The 21,565-nt window shown below is 36.7% G+C and overlaps 1 protein-coding gene across 1 annotated transcript in view; it reads left to right on the forward strand.

Moving 5' to 3' along the window:
- The first annotated feature begins 207 nt into the window (after positions 1-207).
- TAF11 (TBP-associated factor 11) overlaps positions 208-21,565 on the forward strand; it is a 72,963-nt gene continuing 51,605 nt past the window's right edge. Inside the window, exon 1 of the mRNA XM_089806535.1 lies at positions 208-728. Within this exon, the coding sequence (XP_089662661.1) occupies positions 382-728 (347 nt within the window). The 5' untranslated portion in view covers positions 208-381. The remainder of the gene's footprint in view (positions 729-21,565) is intronic.

Here is a 21,565-nt window from a genome sequence, read left to right on the forward strand (position 1 = left end):
CATAATTTTACATTTCTCAATCTTAAACTTTTCCATCTCTCATTATCTCTATCCACATTTTAGGGAGGAATTATGGTGCTTTAGATCTCTTGTTTATTAATAGAAAAAAGACTATTCATAAAAATAAAATAAAATGAAAATGTCTCCATGCAACCGACCCACCGAGAATCCGTTGGTTAATTTAAAGCAAATAATATGAAATCCAAATGAGTAACCCACCGTGGATATTTAAAGCAAATAATATGAAATACAAATTAGTAACCTGCGCGCAAAATCTGAACTGAAACATAGCCGACATAAAACAAATGCTTGGGCAAACTTTCGGTCTGAGAGAAAGCCTTCTGAACTTCTACAACAGCAAACTCCATTTCAGTAGAAGACATGAGTCTAGATCCTTTCGAAAGTGCCTTCAATGAGTCTGTCACGCCTCCTGACTCACCACTTCCATCCCCTACACATTCAGAAGCAGCCATAGCAGGGAAACAAGATTTGAAGGACTCCTCTAAGAATAAGGGCCACATTTCTAGCGATGATGAGGATTATGATGCCCCTGATGGTCCTCCACAGTCTCAGGAGGAGCCCCAACAGCCTGCTAATCCTCCCGACGCTGCCAAAGCCACCGCAGCTGCAGCGAAAGAGGACGACGACGACGACGAAGAAAATGAGAATGTGGATGTCGAATTAGGGAAATACCAATCGGAAGACCCTGATAAAACAGAAAGATTCACGTATGTATAGATGCATTTTTTCTTAAGACATATACAATGATGTTAATGCTTTCCCATTTCTTTTAATTTATTAGTTAGGGTTTGATTTTCTTGTAATTGATAAATTGCCTCCTTGGAAGCGGTTGCAAGGCTTAATGTGATTGTAATGGTTCTACTAGAATTATGGTGCTAATGATGTCTGTAAAACTCACATTTTGTTTGCCCTTGAGTTAGCCCTCAACATAGTGCACATGTTAGTTCCTTGACATAAACTTCTGGCAAATTGCTGTTTTAGCTAGGTTTTCAGTTTTTTGGATTGTGAATTAGGATTAATTGTTTTCCTCAATGGGCAAATTGGCTCCTTTGAAATCGCAAATCTTTTACGTTGGCTAAGATGCCACTAGTGTAGGCTGTCTTGTCCATAACATTTAGCAAGATTAAACGTGACTAAACCAGGATTGGATGCAGTATTACTCAATATGACACTCGAAAAAGCATCATGTCGGAAAATGTGAACATGGGCATTACAGTGTCAAGTCGAAATTGAGATATTAGGGTTTATTGTGGCTTAGAGAAAAATGCTTATTTTGGGTTTGAATTCACCGGAATAATTCAGTTTTTCAAAAGACTTATCATAAGAAAACTCAATTGAAAAAATCCAAATAATGGGTAAAACTGCTAAAATTCAGTTCTCTATCCTGCAAATAATTTTTTCCAGTTGTGGGTGCTGCTAAAAAGAATTTTAGAAGTGAGATAAAGGGATGAGGTCACCTGCAGCTTCTATGTTTAGTTCACCTTCAATTTTATGTAATAGACATGGATGTGTCCCAACCTCCCCACCCCAAAAAGGGAAAATGAAAAAAATAAAACCAAGAAACGTCATAGAATGCTTCCTTGCATTTGGAGACAGTAGGACTCAAGGAAGAGGGCATCTTGGATGTCCATCAACTGTCTTGTGGATGTCTATGAGTCTTCTAAGGAAAATAACATATTTCTAAGGAAAATAACATATATTTTGATTAAAAAAAAGACATTTGGTGCATATTTCATGGGTTCTAAAGGGACATGTGGGTTGCACACCCTATTTTCACCCTATATGCCAAAGGACATCTAGAAGTTAAATGCACCCAGGGAATTCAAGCAAGAAGATAGAACGTAAAGGTAGTACTGCCTATGTGGAAGAAGAACCTATTGAATCGTTGAGTCAACCAAAAAATGGAGAAGCCCTAATGGTAAGGAGAGCCTTATGTAATGAGGAAATGGACCAGGAACCATTGCTGAAGAAAAAATTGTTCAAGATAAGATGCAAAGTTGAAGGAAAATGTTGCAAAGTGTCTATTGATAATAGTAGTTTAGATAATCTACCATTTGCTGAGTTAGTGGAATAATTGAAGTTGCGAAGTTTGAAGCATCCCAAGCCCTATTAGATTGCGTGGGTGAAGGACGATCATAAGGTATTGCAATTGAATAATGCCCAGTGAAATAAAAGATGAAATCTTATCATGATTAAGTTCTTTTTGATATTATGCCATTGGATGTATGTCATATCCTATTGGGTAGACCTTAATACTATGATAGACAAGCTTTGCATGATGGTAGAAGGAATAGATATACCCTATTTGCCAATGGAATGAAACAAGTATTGATGCCTTTGATAGAGAATCCTAAGAATGAGAATTACATTAGTGTCAAGATTTGTTTGGTTGAAGGAAGAAAGTTCTTGGATGGCTTGAAGAATGATAGTATGTGTTATGCTCTACTTCCTAAGAAGTGTGATTTAGGATTAGAAGAAGAACAACCTAAGGAGATAAGAAAATTGTTGACATAATATGAAGATATCATATCAGGTAATGTACTTGATGGATTAGAACATACAAGGCGCATTAGTCATTGTATGGATTTAATCCCTGGAACAAGTTTTCCAAGTAAAGCAACACACTGAATGACACTGGTAGAGAATGATAAATTGAATATGAAAGTGCAAGAATTGTTGTCTTAACAATATTCTTAACAATACTTCCCTTTGACATTGAGGGAAAAACAACAAAAACAGAAAACTCCAAAAAGCAGTAAACATTTGAAATCCCAAAACTCCCCCTGACTTAGATATTTATTTTTATTTTTTCTCTCATTCCTCCCCCCTTTGCCAACAATTCCAAAGGGACACAATATTATTTAGATAATTAAATAAAAATAATAGATTTCACCATAAAGATTTTCTTGTACCTTTGCTTCATAATTTGAAGATTCTTCTTCCACTTATTCACATCCAAGTTCATTCGGGCACACAAACTCATAAATATTTTTCTTGTACCACTCCTTGATAATCAAAAGGTTCTTCTTCCACTAATTTAAAGTTGAACTCATTTGAGTACACAAACTGTCATGATGCACCAATATATCAAGTGACGAAGTCCGGTCTGAGGATCGTAATCCGTGCTCATAGTCCTCTTCATCAGAGATAATTATGGAAGTTTTCTAACTGGACCTCAACTGTCTTTTACCGGCCAAAAATTCTTCCCTAAATCTTCCCTCTATCTGTGTACATGCAACATCATAGCCTGAAGCTCACCAACTCCGATTCTTAGTCTTCCACCTTAATGTTTGAAGAGCTGAGAGGTAATTGACACCTTGTAATCAGATTGTCGAAGCTGGGGCAGTTGCATTTGAGGATTGAAAAGATGCTGCCAAGAAGAATGAACCTTAGGAGGTTAGAATAAATGACGAAGGACTTTAAGAATGAAATGAGGATTGAGATCCGAAATGCTTTGGCTGGATTTCAAAGGAATCCGGAGATAATGGCAGAATATGAGGAAGCTGCTGAATATCTTGAGACTATATATACTATGATTTCTGCAAAAGTGGAAGGATTGTTGAAAGCTATGACACAAGTAAGTAAAAGTTATAGATTGGAGATTCTAATTTTTCTGGTTCTTTAAATCCTGAAGATTTGATAGATTGGATTGGAGAGTTGGAAGGTTACTTGAGCTTGAGGATATTAGAGATCCACAAAGGGTTAGGTTAGCACATACTATGTTGAAGGGTCATGAGATATCCTAGTTGGATATTTTCCCAATATTTTTCTCACAATAAATTTTCAGAATGCAAACAAATAGCGCATGCAATTAACTTTTAGATTTAAACAAAAAATTCTCATGTAGGAATCTTCTGAATCTTTTGTTGTATTATGATTTTCAGTAATACAAGATTTTAACCAACAAAGCTCATATAAACTCTTTAGAATATGTTATTGCATTATGCATCAGCAATACAATCACTAGTTATCAAAAAGCTAATCTTAAACACAGTTTTATAGTCAGATTTGAAAACTAAGAAAGAACCTGTAAGCAAACGTGAGACACATGGTGTGATGTCTCCACAGACAATGGGGTTGCATCCACTGTCTACCGGCATGGGGGTTTTTGTTCTCAGGCTTTTTGGAAGCTAAAGCTTTTTAAATCTCTCCAAGAGAGAAACGGAAATCCGAATCATAAATCGAGCATGCTGAAAATGAACTCCTCATCCTTCTTTTATGCTCTAAACTGAGACCCTTCAGTTTCTTTTGTTAGTTTTCTTAGGATTGCTGCAAGTGTAATAGCACTGCTGGTGTATTTTGTATGTGTGTTCGAAATGCAACATCCTCTTTATATATATATATATATAGAGAGAGAGAGAGAGAGAGAGAGAGAGAGAGAGAGAGAAGGTAAATGAATAGACACGTCCCTTCATGGGACATATCTATTTGTTAATAAGATAATTATATATATATATATATATATATATATATATATATATATATATATATATATATATATATATATATATATATATATATCACTCAATTATGTAATTATACATATGTTCATCCGATAGAAGTTATCAAACATTAACACTCCCTCTTAGCTAGGGAGGATGAACAAAAGACAAATATTACACCATTAGTAGAATCACAAATTTTAAGGATATATCATTTGATACCTCAAAAGTTTTCCACCATTTGATATTGCATTTGGCATCATGAGTATTGGCCTCTTAGAATATCAATGATATTCACTGAGTACTGAAAAAGTCTTGATATCACATTTGATATCAAGAGCATTGGCCTCTCAAAATTTCAATGATATTCACTAATTACTCAAGAAATGTGTGATATCACATTTGACATCATAAGTATTGGTCTCCTAGAATATCATGTGATATTCACCAATTTCTCAAAATAAGGTTTGATATCACATTTGATATCAAGAGTATTGGCCTCCTAGAATGTCAATCATATTCACCAAGTACTCAAAATAAGGCTTGGTATCACATCTGATATCAAGAGTATTGGCCTCCCAGAATATCAATGATATACACCAAGTACTCAAAATAAGGTTTGATATCACATCTGATATCAAGAGTATTGGCCTCCCAAAATATCAGTGATATTCACCAAGCACTCAAAATAAGGTTTGATATCACATCTGATATCAAGAGTATTTGCCTCCCAAAATATCAATGATATTTACCAAGTACTCTGAGTAATGGCCTTCCAAAATGTTGAGATACAAGACATTCACCATATACTCATTGTTAGATCTCATAATATGAGTTATTGTAAGATTGTCACCTTACAACGACTTCTCCAAATACAATCATTTGGAAGTCATCACTTCCTCATGATATACATAGGGGGTAGGTCCATTAAAATCACATGGTCACAATGTATGAACCAAGGTCCTCTTGACTGTGACAATTTATTAATCAATGGAGAATCCATCTCATCATGGATCACTCCCTCTTAATCAATAACACTAAGATCTCTGATGGTTACTAACATCCTCAATCTTCTCCCTCTCTTCAAGGTTGTCTCTAATAACATGTCAGGCTCCCTTTGAATCTCAATCTCCCTCTTCTTGCCATAACATCTTGGAAAAAATGATCAAGACACATAGCTCTTATAGTACATAATGAATTACAAAAATAAGAGAGACGAACATAATACTCAAGAATAATAAATGGTTCTCCATAATAAAACCATTATAATGAAATATAGATATTTTAACATTTTATTTCCTTAATAAGACCACATATACTTATATTTTTCATATTTTAAATGCCTATCATATACATTAACATATTGATTAGTGCAAGACAATTATAAATATCATGGAATCATAATATATTATGAACTTACCTTTATATCTCCTTTTAATAGGACTTGACAAATCATCCATATAAATTACCTTTGAATGCACAATGAATAGGCTCGTCTTGTTTTCCATGGTATTATACAAACATATAAGTTGTCGACTATGTACTTTCACTTGTCCAAGGCTTATATGGTGGCATCCACATCACCTTTCTCATACTATCATCTTCCACTAGTTTTTGTATTACATTTAAGGGATTCCGTTTTCTTTTTAAGTTCTCAACTTTCTTTCCCCCACTTTAGGGCTAGTCGGTGCCCGATCCCTTTAACCTCTGATCCCTTTAACCTCTGCATTATATGTCAAAATTATGACAACCACTTTATATACGTTAATACTTCTCTTTTAATATCTTTGTGTAACTGCTTACCACCATCTAGAATAAAAGCATGACAGTGGTAATGATGAATTAGGATGCTAAGTTATTTTAGGATAATCAGGAGGCTTATTTCATTCATCTAAAGTAGAATTGGTTACATGAAGGCAAGAAGGGAGTCACTAAGTCATTAAGGCTCACCAAGTTTGATTTCAAATCAGAGTATGATGATCTTATTGTGCTTCTTAGCCGAATCATGGGCGTAGCTCAAGGTACGCAATTCGAGAACTGGATGTACTACTTTATTGATGAAATTGAAAATATAAAGAGAAAATTTGATTGGGCTAGAATTATAAGTGAAAATTTAGAGTTGCAACTTAGGACAGTATAAAATCAAAAGCAATTCTACATGGGACCATATCTTTTCTATCTGATTGCGAGACTATATGAAAATCATAGACTTGAAGCCTTAGGAGTGATTGGCAATGGGTTGGGGCAATGTTTGGTGCATGAGTGCTATCCACAGCTTCATTTGCACAACACCAAAGATTATAAAATGTTTTATGACGCCTTTGCCATGAAGACGGTAAGGATATTACAAGTGACACCTACTAAGAGGCTCTCAATGCAAGGGGAAGCAAAATTTAAGAAGTAGGGGAGTTGGTTCGTCTAGTTTTCGCAATTTACATATATCAGAGTAGCAGGAAGTACAATGTCCCAAGAGACTTCAAAGGTACCCCCCTGATAAGGTAGTTTTGATGGAGTTGGCTAGGCAACTTGAGCATTATGAGAGGATGATCAAGCTTAAAAATGAGATAGGTATTACCTTCTCATTTGGAATAGGCAATGATACTTGCTCCAATCCTGTCGCCTGTGCAGTTGCAGAGAAAGAATGGTATCATCTAGGATGGTATAGAGCAAGATAAGGATTCGATCCTAATGGTCTTATCAAGGCATCTCATGAAAACACATTCAAACATATTCCTACTATAGAAGATTTTTGGGCCAACGCACAGGATGACTTTCATGCGAGGAAGCTAGCTTTCTCAAGATTGTCAATGGGCATGATGAGGGCACTTTGATATTCCCGATCAATTGGGAGATGATGAAAATATGCTAAGAGAAGATTATGATACAATGGATGGAATGGAGTTGAGTCCAGTGGATTGGGATGATCATCAAGATCCTTCCTTAGAGGCAGTTACAAGGACAGTTGATCTACACACTGAGTCGTGGTATAATGGAAAGTTAAAGCAACTACAAAGTTAGAAGGTACGCCTTACTGATGAGAAGATAAAACTAGAGGAAGCTCCAGCAGAGTCAGTTGGAGAGAAAGGTGAAGGCAGTAGCCAACAACAAAGAGACAGAATGCAACAACGTCAAGGGAGAGCATAGTTGAGGCTAGAGACTAAAAGGATAATACAAGTGGACAAGGGGTCACGGTAGAGGTGAGTTTTGTTTCGGAATCAAGCGATTACAGCAACAATACTGAGTACTCTCCTCTCTCGGAGAACTAACATGGAGATGAAGTAACAGTCACTAGTAAAGAAGAGGAAAGGGCAATTGATATTGAAGAAATAAGCCAGGCGCCCGAGGCTGTTGGTGATGCTTTGCTAGTTGAACCGAATCCAGATTTGGGGAGATGCATTGCACTGCTATGGTTAAGGAAAATGCTTATGCCAAGAGGCGAGGTGGTGACTGTCCAAACAATTGAAGATATTGAAGGGTTGGTGGAAAAGGAAGATAATGAGAAACAAAAACAAATTGCAAAAACAGTGGCAAAGGTAATCGGGAGTGATGATGAGGGTCAGCAAAAAGTTTAGATTGCTATACCAAAGGTTAGCAAGGCAATAGTTGAAATTGTAGCCCAGGAATATGAGATAGTAGAGCATAACTTGGGAAGAATCATAGATGACATGGAATGTGAGGAGATCCAGGAAGGCATGGTTTCAATTAGAGAAAGATTGAGGAAGGCAAACAAACGGGTTGTGAAGTTGTAGGCCGAAACCAAGTATTGGAGAGATTGCTAGCCTATCCAACAGTTGCATCAGGCAGCCCTTCCACAAGACAGCGGGAGCAACATAGAAGAAATATCTGCTCAGCTGCGCGAAATCAAAGATTGGACCAGTGATATAATTCAAGATGGGCGAAATTTCTTGCCTTCCTTTATCTCGACATTCAGGTCATTGGTGGCTATTAGAGACAAATTCAAAACATTTGAAGGGGAGTGGAAGGATTTCCTTCCAATCAAGGACTTAGCCAGTCCTAGGCTACAGGCATTTATCAGGCTACCGAAGAGTTATTTGGAAAGAACCAAGTTGGTAGATGGAGGAGGAATGAGTACAGTGGACTCTTGGTTTGTTGCTTTGATTATCAGATTGAAAATACTTGAAGAGATACGGAATGAGATTGCACAACACAGCCCAGGCGTTAACACTTCCATTTCAACCATGACGAGTGATGTTGGGGCTGCACTTGATTTTGAAGATATCAAAGAGGAGAACGTCAATGAGACATAATTTGGCTTGAGATTGGATGAGTTGGCGAAGGTTGCCATCAAGAAGAAACATTTGGGCACCCTTGCCTTCCTCAATGCCTTTATTGGATATGCGAAAGAATATGAGAAGATCATGAGAAGACACTGCAAGCAACAAGCAACATGATGAATTCAGCTGAGCTCAAGATGAAGTACACACTTTGCCCTCCCATGAAGGAAGTCAATGACAGGCTAGCCAAGTTCATTGCCTTGGCTAAAAAGATGAAAGAAAATGGTAGAATTATATTAGAAGATCATTTGATGTAAGCCCAAGTGGCAAATTCTCCCTCTTCTTGGGTAGGGTAAGTGTCTGGTTCGGATTGGCTACCATTTTGGTGCCTTCTCATTGGTTGCCACTTTTCCTTTTTTCATTGGTCCATTGATGAGGTGGCATCTTCTCATTGGCCGATGGGGTGGCAACCCTAATTAGGGTTTCTGGGATCTGATTTTGCCTCTTAATCTCTACTATTGGTTGTAATTTTGGCCCCTATATAAGGCCATTTACTCTCTTTTGTTAAGGGTTGAAGAAAATTGTTGCTTAAGATAATACTAAAATTGCCTCTTTTTATCATTGTTGTGACTTGCATGGTGATTAAGAACACTTGGTGTTATTGCATGGTTTCTACTTCCAATAATTAGAGTTAAATTTCATTAAAGTTGTTAGAGTAGATTTTATCTCAAAAAGTTGTTAAGAGTATTAGTAGATGGATAGTTGCATGGTGATATAAGTGGATGTTTAATGGGGATCTATAAACTAGGCCATTAGCAGCCTAGTGGCTGGTTAGGAAGTCTTGCGTGGTAATCTAGTCTTTTTTCCCTTGAATCATAACATCTATGGAGGTAGAGCCATTGGTAAACTTCCATCAGATTCGATCCCCGTCCATTTGCTAGTCTTTCTATTCATAAGAGTAAAGGGTAAAGCAACAAGTATTTGAGTAGTTGCAGTTCATTCTTAGAAAGTTAGAAAATCAAAGCATCATTGGCAAACCCACCCTCCATCACCATCACCATCACCATCAACATTATTTGGCGCTCGTATACATTACAAGGCCATACATCATCATTATCACAATGAGAGTTCGACAATCCTTGAATGAACAGTGTAAGGCCGCCTATGTGATTAACCAACAAATCACATTAATATAACTGAGTTAGTATCCATAGGTGTAAGGAACATTGGAGTTTTTCTCATGTCCTCATGAGTATTTATTTTTCAAGATAGGGATTGAGTGTTTGATATTTCGTATCAAGTATTTAATTGCTATATGTTATGTAGTGGTACAAAACTGACATCAACAATACTGATCTCTGTTATAATTGTCCATCTTGAACTACTGATAAAGGAATCAAACTGCTTAATAGCTGAAATCAATACGAAAGGTGCAGAGAGGCCTTACATTCCGTCATCAGTCTGAAATACACATGGGTACATTGCTGTCATGAGTAAAGAAAGGACTAAGAATCCATCCCCTACGATCAAATTATAACTTCCATCAATCCTCAACCAAGATCTATTCTGTTTGTTGAGCAAGGAGTCTATCCAACTCATGTGTAAGTTAGAAACTGAAACCATGTGTAAGGTGATTAGAGAATGAGAAATAGTGTTAAATCTGAAAATCAGGTCGCCACACCAATCTTGTGAACCAAACTCACTGCTAGGAACTGTAACTAGGTCCCACATCCTTCAATCAAGATCATCCTTATCACGAAAATCAGAAAGATCTTCTATATTCAGCTCAAAAAGTGGACTATCAAATGTCCAGTCAGCATTCACCTCAAACAAAGAATTGTCTACTAGCTTAATATCATCCAAAATTTTGTTATTAATCTCTTGGGGCAGCTATCTGAGTCATAAGTTTGCTGAATGCTATCAAGTTCCTTAATCACTTCCCGGAAAACTAATGCCTTCTTTTCTCCTCTTGCTCCCTTGATTGTTTGGTGACACAACAATCTGATTTCTGCTTCATGAAGAGCAACTAGTGTATTATCCAATGTCTTCCGAGAAACATTAAGCTCCTTGTTGAGCCTATTAACCTCATCCTCTTTTTTCCTTAATTGACCAACATAATTTACAACAACTTTTAAGGTGTAATTCATCTTTGAAAGTAGGCATAAATAATCTGATTTCAAAGATTCCAACGCTACTTTAACCCTTGTAAATCAGCAACATAAGAATTTCTTTCCATTCCCATATGCCTCTTTTCCATTTGTGCCTTAATGTGAAGATCCTCAACAATCTTATGTGTGTTACATACCTCACTAAAGCTTCAACAATCATATTTTCAGCAACTCTTAAGTGTTTCTCATCTTTGTCATTATGAAGATCATTTTCTGATTGGTCACCCAAAATACCATCATCCTTGATTGCCGTCTTTGTTTGGTCCTCTAAATCACAATCATGCATAAGTGAGTTGCTGATGTAAGAAACACATGACTCATATGTCTCAAACTCCCCCTTTGATTGATTTGTGTGCAAGGGCAAGGGTGCTATGACAAGAAGTTTGGTGAACCTCTTTAGAATCATCCAACATACCCTCACTTTCAGTATGACTGTTGTAATAGAATGTTTGTCAATTTCAATCTCCAAGTCACCAATGTAGAGTCTTGAATGTTCCATACCTTTGACTTACTAGAATTCATGCCATCTCACTAGTTGTGTTGCTTTGTAAGGGTAAAAGGGTAAAATTCTCATCACCGCCATTGCTGGTCTGTATTTCTAAGGTGACCCATCACCACAAACGTGATCATGTGTCCAAGAATGGTGACATGTGAAACAGATCTGCTCTCTCCTCATTATATTCTTGCCCCCTATTGGAGTTCTCTCAACTTGTATGCCTGCTGAAATTAACTCAGGTTCAGCCTTAAACTCTTTGAACATGTCCAACTTATGTTCAATTAGTTCTACCACAAGATCGTAAACCATAGGTGAGATTATGTTCTCCCTTCTTCACATAACCAACAAATCTGATTTTCATTGCTTACATATGTCATCGTTCTCATAAAGGATTAATGACATGATAGTTTTAATGCAGGCCTTCACATTGTTTGGATGATGCTTACTATATCCATTTGAGAAATCATGAAACATTTGAAGTATCATTCGTTCACAATGGAGGTCTAACATAATGATAAAAAATCAAGCCTTTGCCATAATATTCAATATTTTAGCTCTCTTACCAAATGTAGGGCACTTATCATCTTGGAATCCACGCAAGCTGTCCACTATCAATTGTAGGACCTTCTCCAAGACATTATTAGCAAGGTGCAACAAGAGCTGTTATCCTAATAATCTCACTCAAGCAAGAGACAATTGTAAGTCTCACACCATTATTTGGATGCTCCAACATTTTGGGCTGCACTAACACAATTATTGAAGGTTGTGAAGCCCAACTAAGAAGTCTACGATTGGATTGTTCAACTTTTGATAGGTGTGAATCCAATTCTTCCAGTTTGGGAAGACTACCATCTAAGGACTTCATGGACTCCAATTGTAAGCCAATCACATAAAACCAATTGCTCACTTCCCTTTCTTTTTGCAAGTCTCGAAACTGAGCACCATTGAAGGAATTATCAATTCTTTTGAGAAGAGGCTACTTTTCATCTTTTCCAATGTTTCTAATTTGTCAATGTAAGAGTTCTTATTTGTACCAACTTGTTGCATTGCACTTTGAGTCATTTTAGCAAATAATTTGCTGGAAATGAGACCTCCTGAGAAGTGTTGCTTTCCTTGATGTTCTTGTTAGTCCGACATTAGCAGTTGTGCATGCAATATATTTGAGGCTATTGTTCTAACCTGCTCTAAACACCAACCTTTGTTTATGCAACTATAGGTGATTCTAGGTTGCAGGTCAATTTGTAAGGGGTTGCTACCTTTCGAAACTGGTAATTCGATGGTTTACTTTGTGGAATCTTCCTTCCAATCTCGTGCTGAAAGCCCACGAGCTTCCTTCACAAGCGAGCTTAGTTTGAAATGTGATGTTGGAGGGCACTTGCGTATGAAGCGCTAAACAATTGTCATGTCCCCCCTGCCCACTTCTCCATGCCCGACTCTATCCTTATGTTAGCTTCCAAAGTGAAGTCTTTCCCATGTGAACACCTTGTTGTCAATTCTTTCCTGAGCAGAGACTATGCTTAACCACGATGCTCTGGTTTGTTATTGCAAGCTATGCTTGAATTGGAAGTTTGTATACACAATATGATTTTCTGAGGTTCTACTTTTGACCATATGTAGAAATGAATTTCCAAGTTCAAAATGACAATTTAATAATCTTGACAAGCAAGAAAAAATATTTCTAATTTTTGACAATGTGGAAGAAGGAAAAATAAATTGATAGAAGCATTAAGTAATTCCCTTAGATCTGGAGTTTATTATTAGTGCCTGGTAGGAAGAAACGCTTAATCTTGTAACGATTTTTCTGCTTCTTTATTCAAGCAATACAAAACAATGAATGAAGTTCTAAGCAATAAGAAAGGAATCAAAGATTTCTTCTTGCTACTATTGCCGCTATTGATCTGTTCGCCCAAGTGACTGTAGCACTTTGGTCATACCATATTCATGTCCACATAGTCAAGATAGTCCTATCGAGCACAATGGCTTCTCCTCTGTACTGTTTGGAAACGAGGAGGATGGCATTGTTGTTTCCTTAACTCCTTGTGGTCGCTTTGCATGCATGAAAGTTCATGTTCGTTGTTTCATCACCCTGTTCAATGGACTTCTGTCAACCAACTATGTCTATGTGAAGTGTTTTATGCTCACAACCCGAATTCTCCAACACCCAACACAAAGTAATAGTCAAGAGATATATTTCTCCATTGTAGGATTGAAGAGCTCCAATGATGATGATGAAATTTTTTATATGGCTCGCTGTTAATATAAGTTTTTGGCTCTACCCGAATATGTCTTCAGCTTGCAATATGATTATTTTTTTGCCTACAATAGTCGTGGACTTTATAAGGTTGCCCGATGACTTTTTAACTCCCACAAAACTCTTTGCAAGATAGTCTCAAAGTCAGGCACCATTTAGAAAGAAAAGGCCTTCATTACAACTATTTGTTCGGGAATTGCAAATGCTTAAAGATAAAGTCCCACTATTATGCAAGAACTTCATATGCCAATGTTATTGTCTCCAATTTCATTTGATGAGTCTCGCAACTTCCGCTGTTCTTCTGCAAATATTTGAATCATTACTCATAATCTCCAGTGTTCCTCATCAAATTATCAACACGATATTCTTGAATACCCGGTGATTGGGAAAAAACAATTAATATAAATAGAAAAATGAGGGGAATTTTTTTTAACGGCAAGAACATTATAAATTCCAGCCACTCCTTCGTTGTCAAACTTCAATATGTTGGATTCCTTTGGGCTCAGATATTGTAAACATATAACCATTAATCTCCTAGCATTAATCTATACTTTAATTTCAGATTAAAACACTTGAAAATGTCTATGTATCTCCAATTGACAATTGCTATTACAATCCGCTTTTGTCTTCCTAGTAGAATCATGTGCTTCTATAATGCACATGTTGATGCTTGCATATAATAACCGCTCCAACCCCTGCTCTGACACATCAATACTCAGTACGTTAGGCACTGGCTAAGCAACACGTCAATAACACTGTTGTTACAATAACCATCTATCAGTAAACCAATCTTAAACATAGTTTTACTGTTAGATTTGAAAACAAAGAAATAACTTGTAAGCACACGTGAGACACCTAGTGTGACATCTCCATGGACAATGGGGTTGCGTCCATTGTCTACCGACACAAGGGTTTCTGTCTTCAAGCTAGATGAAAATTGGAGCTTTCCAAAACTCTCCAAGAGAGAAACTGAAATCTGAATCATAAACCAAGCATGCTGAAAATGAACTCCTCATCCTTCTTTTATGCTGTAAACAATGACCCTTTAGTTTCTTTCTCTTGTCCTTTTGTCTCTCTCCTTCTTGTCACCTTTAACTTACTTTATAATATTAATTTGATCAATTAAGCTCCCTTAAGCCAAAATTAATATTTTATGAATTTGACTTCATAATCCCTAATGTCCCAAAAAAGGGACATTACAGGTCATGCTGCCTTGTTGTGGAAAGAGTTGCTGAAAGATAGGGAGGAGAATGGGGAAATCAAGATCACTAGATGGAGACAAATGGTTGCTAGATTGAAGGCTAAATTCATACTTGAGGATTATGAATTGGAATTATTCAAGAAGTTGTAGGGCTTGAAGTAGAAGGACATGAGTGTGAAGGAATACATTGAAGAGTTCTAGAAGACGACAATAAGATTTGGGCATTGAGAGATATCTAGGAATAAGTTGGCGAGATATATTCATGGCTTGAGATTCAATATTTAGGATGAGTTCAGTATGTTGAGGATTTTTACAGTGAAGGATGCTTACCAATATGCATTGAAGGTAGAAGATAAGATAAGAAGGAAATTGAGTAATCCTAGTGCAAAGGAGAAGCAAGGGAGTAGCATCGGAAAAAGAAGCAAACCATTGAAGAGGGACCTGATTAGAGGACACTTACAAGAGGAAGTGTTCACAAGGATTTCAAAGGTTTAAATGTGGCGGCATAGTTTATAGACCTTTTCAAGGTTACAAGGGATCTAGCAAAAGCTTGGACAAATAGAATCTTGTGGTACATGAGGAGTAGATTGCTGATGCACTTGTTGAGAGTATGGCAAAACCCAAGACGGTAGTCTCTCTTATGCTTAGGAGAGCCCTATTGACTAAGGAGGAAGCTGAAACTACACAAAGGAGAAAGTTGTTTAGGACTGTATGCAAATCCAAAGGTAGATGTTATAAGGTTATAGTGGATAGTAAATAGTATTGATAATTTGGTATTAGAAGAGATAGTACAAAAGCTTGGCTTGAAGAGTTTTAAACATCCTTATCCTTATGTGATAAGTTGGTTTTAAGACGGTCATATGTTGGAGTTGATAGAACAATGTTTGGTGAACTTCAATATTGGGCCCTACAAAGATGAGGTATTGTGTGATGTGGTATCTATGAGTGCTTATCATGTTCTATTGGGTAGACCTTGGCAATTTGATAGAGAAGCTATCCATGATTGTAGAAGAAACTTGGTCACTGTTGGTGTTTTTAAACTACCAAGCAACAAAATACTTGATACTAACATGATGAAGAAAAACCTAGTCTAAGGGTTAGGTATTTCCTATGCTCAACTAAGGAATTCGCAAATTTGGACCCAACTTCAACAAAACCTCATGGATTTTTTACTCTTTAGGTTCTGCATAACCAAGGCGGGTGCACCTGAGGGATAAAATGATTCAATTCCAGACACTTCTTCACACTTCATTCATTTACAGATATTCTTTTACAACACTTATACCTTGTAGTGGATATTTGGTCATAATTCTTCTCAGATTTACATGTAATCCTGGGTAACAACAACTAACTAAAACACAAAGATTAAATGCACATCAAGTATTGACCAGCTATGATACTTTTCATACATTTAAAGCAAAAATTGATTTGATTTAAAGATTTTGCTTGATGCTTATCCACAATTTCTTAATATACAAACTGAAATAATTGATCAGTGCCTGATCCATTAGGTTTCAGAGTCTACCCAACTATTTTGACCTAATTAATTGCATTACAATCAACATTATCAACAATTTTCTTTGAAACTCATTCTTATGCAAATCCTTCTCACTGCCTGGAAATCCTATCATACCATTGAAGCATTTAGTTAATTCATTGAATTAAAAGCAACAGTGAATTGATATACAAACTATCCTAGTTGTATTAAATTGAACAAGCTTTGTCCACACAACTTCAAGATAACCAGTCAATAACAGTGGAGACAAGACTCAGTGAAAACAAATATGGTGGTGATTCATCTTTATATTAATTTTCATTGAAAATCATATAACATTTGGAATAAAACTCAGCACAACTCAGGAAAAGACAACTTGATCCTTCAAAGTTAATGTATTCTCAGATTTGTAGAGAAAATACATCACAAAATTGGCATCGAGGAAATTGGACGGAATGTATACTTAGCAAAAGAAACTAAAAATTACATAATAGTTCGGACCCTTTCTTTAGCCTTGGGATCTTATTTATATAACATGAGATGCAACAAGCTTCAGGCCTAGAGAGTAATGACAAGTGCCCTTAATACAGAAAGATATTTTACGAAAAGTTATTGTCAGAAAAGACAAAATTTGGTGCAACAGAATAAATTACATCATGAATTTTTTTTTGTGGGACCAGTTCTGCTGCGGCTTCTTTGTTGATAAGGAAATTGTGATTGGCATTGATTATGATGCTTGTGATGGACCTGTTTCCGATACTTGAAAATTGAGCTTAACTTGTGGTTCTCCATCCAAGTCATCTTGTATTGACAAACTAATAGTTACATTTGATTCTCCTGCTGCCAAGTGATCAATTTGGACCTCTGTGCTTGTTATTGCAGTGGATTGTTTATCTTTATTTTCTTTTGCTTTAACTGATGCACCAATTGTTTGCACTTCATCTTGGTCCATCTCATCTTCATCGGTTTCACCAATCACTAACTGTTTTGAATGTACAAAATCTTCCATCCATTTGTTAAAAATTGTGTCATCTAGCCAATCAAAACTCAATACCTCACATTGCTTTTTCAAAACAAAATCTCCTAACTTATTTATTTCAACAAATTCTTCTCTAATAGTATCATAGAATATTTGAACTCTAACAACTTCCTCAGTTTTTTTTGCCCACAATGCGTGCCCTTTTTCATTTATAACCCCATTAATTCTAAGGCATAATAAATCATCTAATTCTTTGGCCCATTCCTCCTTATCTTTTAATTTATCTATTTTTCTGAGTGCATGGAGGGAAAGTTCAAAATTTTCAGCAAGATATTTTGAGAAACAGATTATAATCCTCTTTTGTATTGCTACCCTCTTATTATCAAAATCAGATAGATCATTAGTCATGTCAAAGGTTTTTTATATTTGTTCACAAGGCAAACTAATGATTGAAACACATAAAAGGGTGATATCCTTATATGTGCTACCCCATTTACTCATAATGGGCTTCAAAGCATCCTCACCACCTTTTATCTCATCCCACATGTCCATTATTTTTGCCAAGTGTTCATAGAATGTGGGCCAATCAATCTTATCTACCAGATACAAGATCGTTTTTCTGATTTTGTCCTCATATTGGTCATTTAACTCCACGTGTAATGCCCAAAGTTTACTCTTCTCCTCTTCAAACTCCTCAACTGTATAAAATTGTGGTCTCTGTAGAGTATCCGGTAGCTCTACAAGGGGAGTTGGCTTAAAGGGATCAATTGGAGGATGAGGATAAGCAATCCTGGGCTGGCTGGATTCTCCCACTTTTCTCTTTCCAAGTTGCTTATCCATTTGGGCCATCTGAGCTTCCAACTAATGTATACTATTTCCTCTCTCCTCATATGCTTTCAGCATCTCTTCAAATTTAGCATTGAGCTCCAAGAATTTGTTTTTGTCTTTCGCAGCAGCAACAACTCCAAAGTCCACCATTTCTTTGGTCATTCTGGATACTTTCTCGCTATCCACCTCCTCTGCCCTGTAGACCATGAGGCTGCCTATATGCTCAACATCTGAAACTTCTTGCATCCTAGTCTTATCCCTTTTCTCAATAGACCATATCACCAATGCTTGATGATCATCACTATATTTTCAATCCCTTATGTGCTTGCAAGACCTCTTCCTCAGTTTTAAACTGAGTATCCTTTGCTTTCCTTACAGTATCAAAAATCATGGCATTTGCAATGTCCCGTTCAGGTAAAATCAAAATTCTTGAATCCTTCAACAATTGTCTTCCCCCTTCAGGGGTTATTTGTGCAAACTCTTTCATGAAACTGGCTTTGACTTCGTCTTGAATTTCAGAGTCCTTTTTGTTAGGTTGCTCTGCTTTGATTAGTTTACACTTGGCTTCAAAATTATTAATATTTCTTCTCATAAGAATTGAGGAAATGCCCTAGACTTGACACAACTCTCATCATCAATAAATTTTAGAAGCCTGTGCTATTACAGGATCTAGTTCCTTACCTCTATAATCTCCCACTATGAGAGCTAGTGTTGGGATAGGAGGTTCCTCAGGCACTCCTATATCTGTAGTTGTGACTACAATATCCCTTTCCCCTCTTATCTGTCTCAACTATTCTCTTAAGGATTCTTCATCTATCCTGAGTGGGGTCTGGGTAGGTGAATATTCTTCAACCTGAGAAGATGATCCCTGCTCCAATTTTTGTTTCTTAGGTGCATGTGTAGTAGGTGGGCTTTCAAAACTTTGTCTTTTATATGGAGGAACAGGTTGTACACTCCTATCCACTATGTACCCTTTCCGATGTATATTGCCTTGGGTTCAAAATCATCTTACTTGCCAATCTCTTTTCCACCTCAATGGCCTTCTCAGGGTATGCTTGTCAGAATTTCCTTCTTTTCATTTAGAGTTTGCATAATCCTGACAAAATTATCCATCAACATATCTACTTTCATTCCCCAAAATTTTCTACTAGCTAGGGGATCATAATCTGGCTCAAAAGCATTTATATGTTCTTGGATTTTGTTGTATGCTTTCCACTTCTCCTTCCCAAGCTCCTGCTCTTGTAATGAGAATTTATTTCTAACTACGTCCTCTGGAAAGTATATCGTTTTCTTATGAGCTTTGGCTTTAGTTCTTTCCCTAAAAAGGTCATAGAATCCCTCTGAATCTATAAAATGGGCATGGGATTGAGCCATTTGATATTTATCTAAAAATTTCTCCAAGTGCCTCCATTCGTTCTTGACAAAAACAAAGTTGTGCACAATAGTAAGTCGGGGGAGAAAGTACCTTTAGATTTTTCCAACAATTCTCTTTCTTCAATTGATCCTATCTGCCATAGAAGTTCAACAAGTCCTACTTTTAAAGGCACCTGATAAGGTAGCACATGTGGTTTTTCCAGAAAACCATTAACTTTGAAAACAATAAACATTGCATATGGGATGATCTCTTCCTAGTTGTGACTCATCATCAACCCTTTAGCATGATCTTTTAGTCTAATCGATTCTAGTAGAGGTTGTGGTATTCTAGGGCTATCCCCTATTAACAACATTCTAAGCTTGGAAGCAAAATACCTGCCCATTTCGACAAAACTGGCATCAGTCACCTCCCATGTCATATCTGTACTCCACAATTGGACAGGGAGCTTTTCTCCATCTCTTTCCAATTCCAACTTCATTTCTTTGGAGAAAAAGGTAACTCCCTTATGCAAACATATACACATCAGCATGGAGTACCAATAGAAGGGCTTATTAACATTATCCTTTGCAATACCTATTAACCCAGTATGAATTTCTTCTGCCAAGAGAGTAACAAAGTCAAAAATTGAACTCATACCATACTGAAAAGTTTGGACAATGCTGAAGACAATGGAGCTTGGGATATGGTTTTGCTCATCTATGCCAAAGATTTTGCAGAGAGAGAGATATAATGCTTGTGTTCTAGGGTTGAAACATTTTTTTAACGAAGGCTTTGGAGTGTTTGGTGTAACCAGGGGCAATGATCCTATTTGGACAAAATGCTCCTGCAATGGTCCTCCCCTTGGAAATACTCTTTGTGCATCATACCTAGCCTGGAGGTCTTCCATTTCTATCTTTTCATGGACTGCATGTATAGGGTTTAACTTAAAACCCTCTCTGATCAATTCTAGTGAAACCTTAAAAAGATTATCACTAGCATGAGTCTTTACAATCCTGGTAATTGGATCATATTTCTTTGACATTATTGCAAGCAATCATTGTCAAAGAAAACTCCCAGGATAATTAATTTGCCTATGTTAAATTCCCATACATTCTTCTTTATACAAACCATTCATGAAAAAGCACTAATCCTCCAACAGATACGTCAACATCCCTCAACCAGTTTGCTTTGTAATAAAAACCCTCACTGACCACTAACCTAGGGTTCTTCGGAGTAAACTCTTTCCCCCTAGCAAGCTCATTCATGGATTGTGACATTTGCTCTAAGAAATCATCATGCACAACTCTTTAAAAATAATCTACCTTCCTTGAAAAATCCCTTCATGGAGGCATATTTTTTTTCTATTAAGATAGTTTAGAAATAGTTACAAGTATAGAGCTGAGTCTGAGAGTAAACAACCTGATCACACCCCCAATTACATATGCAGTTACAAAATTTTGGGGGATGAAAGCAAAACAACTATAAGTAAAAAAGAGTCACCGATTTATGCATCCTTTTACATATATTGCATAGCAAAAAATATTTATAAAAGATACTGCTATCTAATCCCAGCCATCATTGTGGCTGCCTTGGTCATACTGACCCATTGGAACCTCCTCAGCAGGGGCCTCATCTTCCCCTCCGGCCAAAGCATTACCTTGGTTGGACGCACTGTTTGCCTGGAACTCATTGATCACATTATTCAAATCTTCCATCATGGTAGGAGCTAAAAAGTTCTGGTACTCAGCATATAATTTGCTGCCTGCACTTTATCTTTATTAATCACCAGGCTGCCTTCTTGCATTAGAACCATGAAATCACTCCTAGAAATGTGTAATACCAAAGCAACCTGTGACATAATATTAAATTGTGTGAGTTTAAATTTAAACTCAGTAAGTTCCCTTCTCTTAGCCTGGAAGATTTCTTTGTTCCTGTCCTTCCAAAGAGTCCATAAAACCTCAATTGAAAGAGCAAACCAGAAAGTATTATGTTTAGAATCAAATTTTTCCACATATCCTGCAAGAATTTCACTCCAAGAAATACTATAATCACAATTCCATAGACAAAGGGACCCAAGAAAAATAGCCCACATCTT

This window comes from Cupressus sempervirens, chromosome 10 (genome assembly GCF_028749045.1).
Source record: "Cupressus sempervirens isolate cs-2001-9-10 chromosome 10, ASM2874904v1, whole genome shotgun sequence".
Lineage (NCBI taxonomy): Eukaryota > Viridiplantae > Streptophyta > Pinopsida > Cupressales > Cupressaceae > Cupressus > Cupressus sempervirens.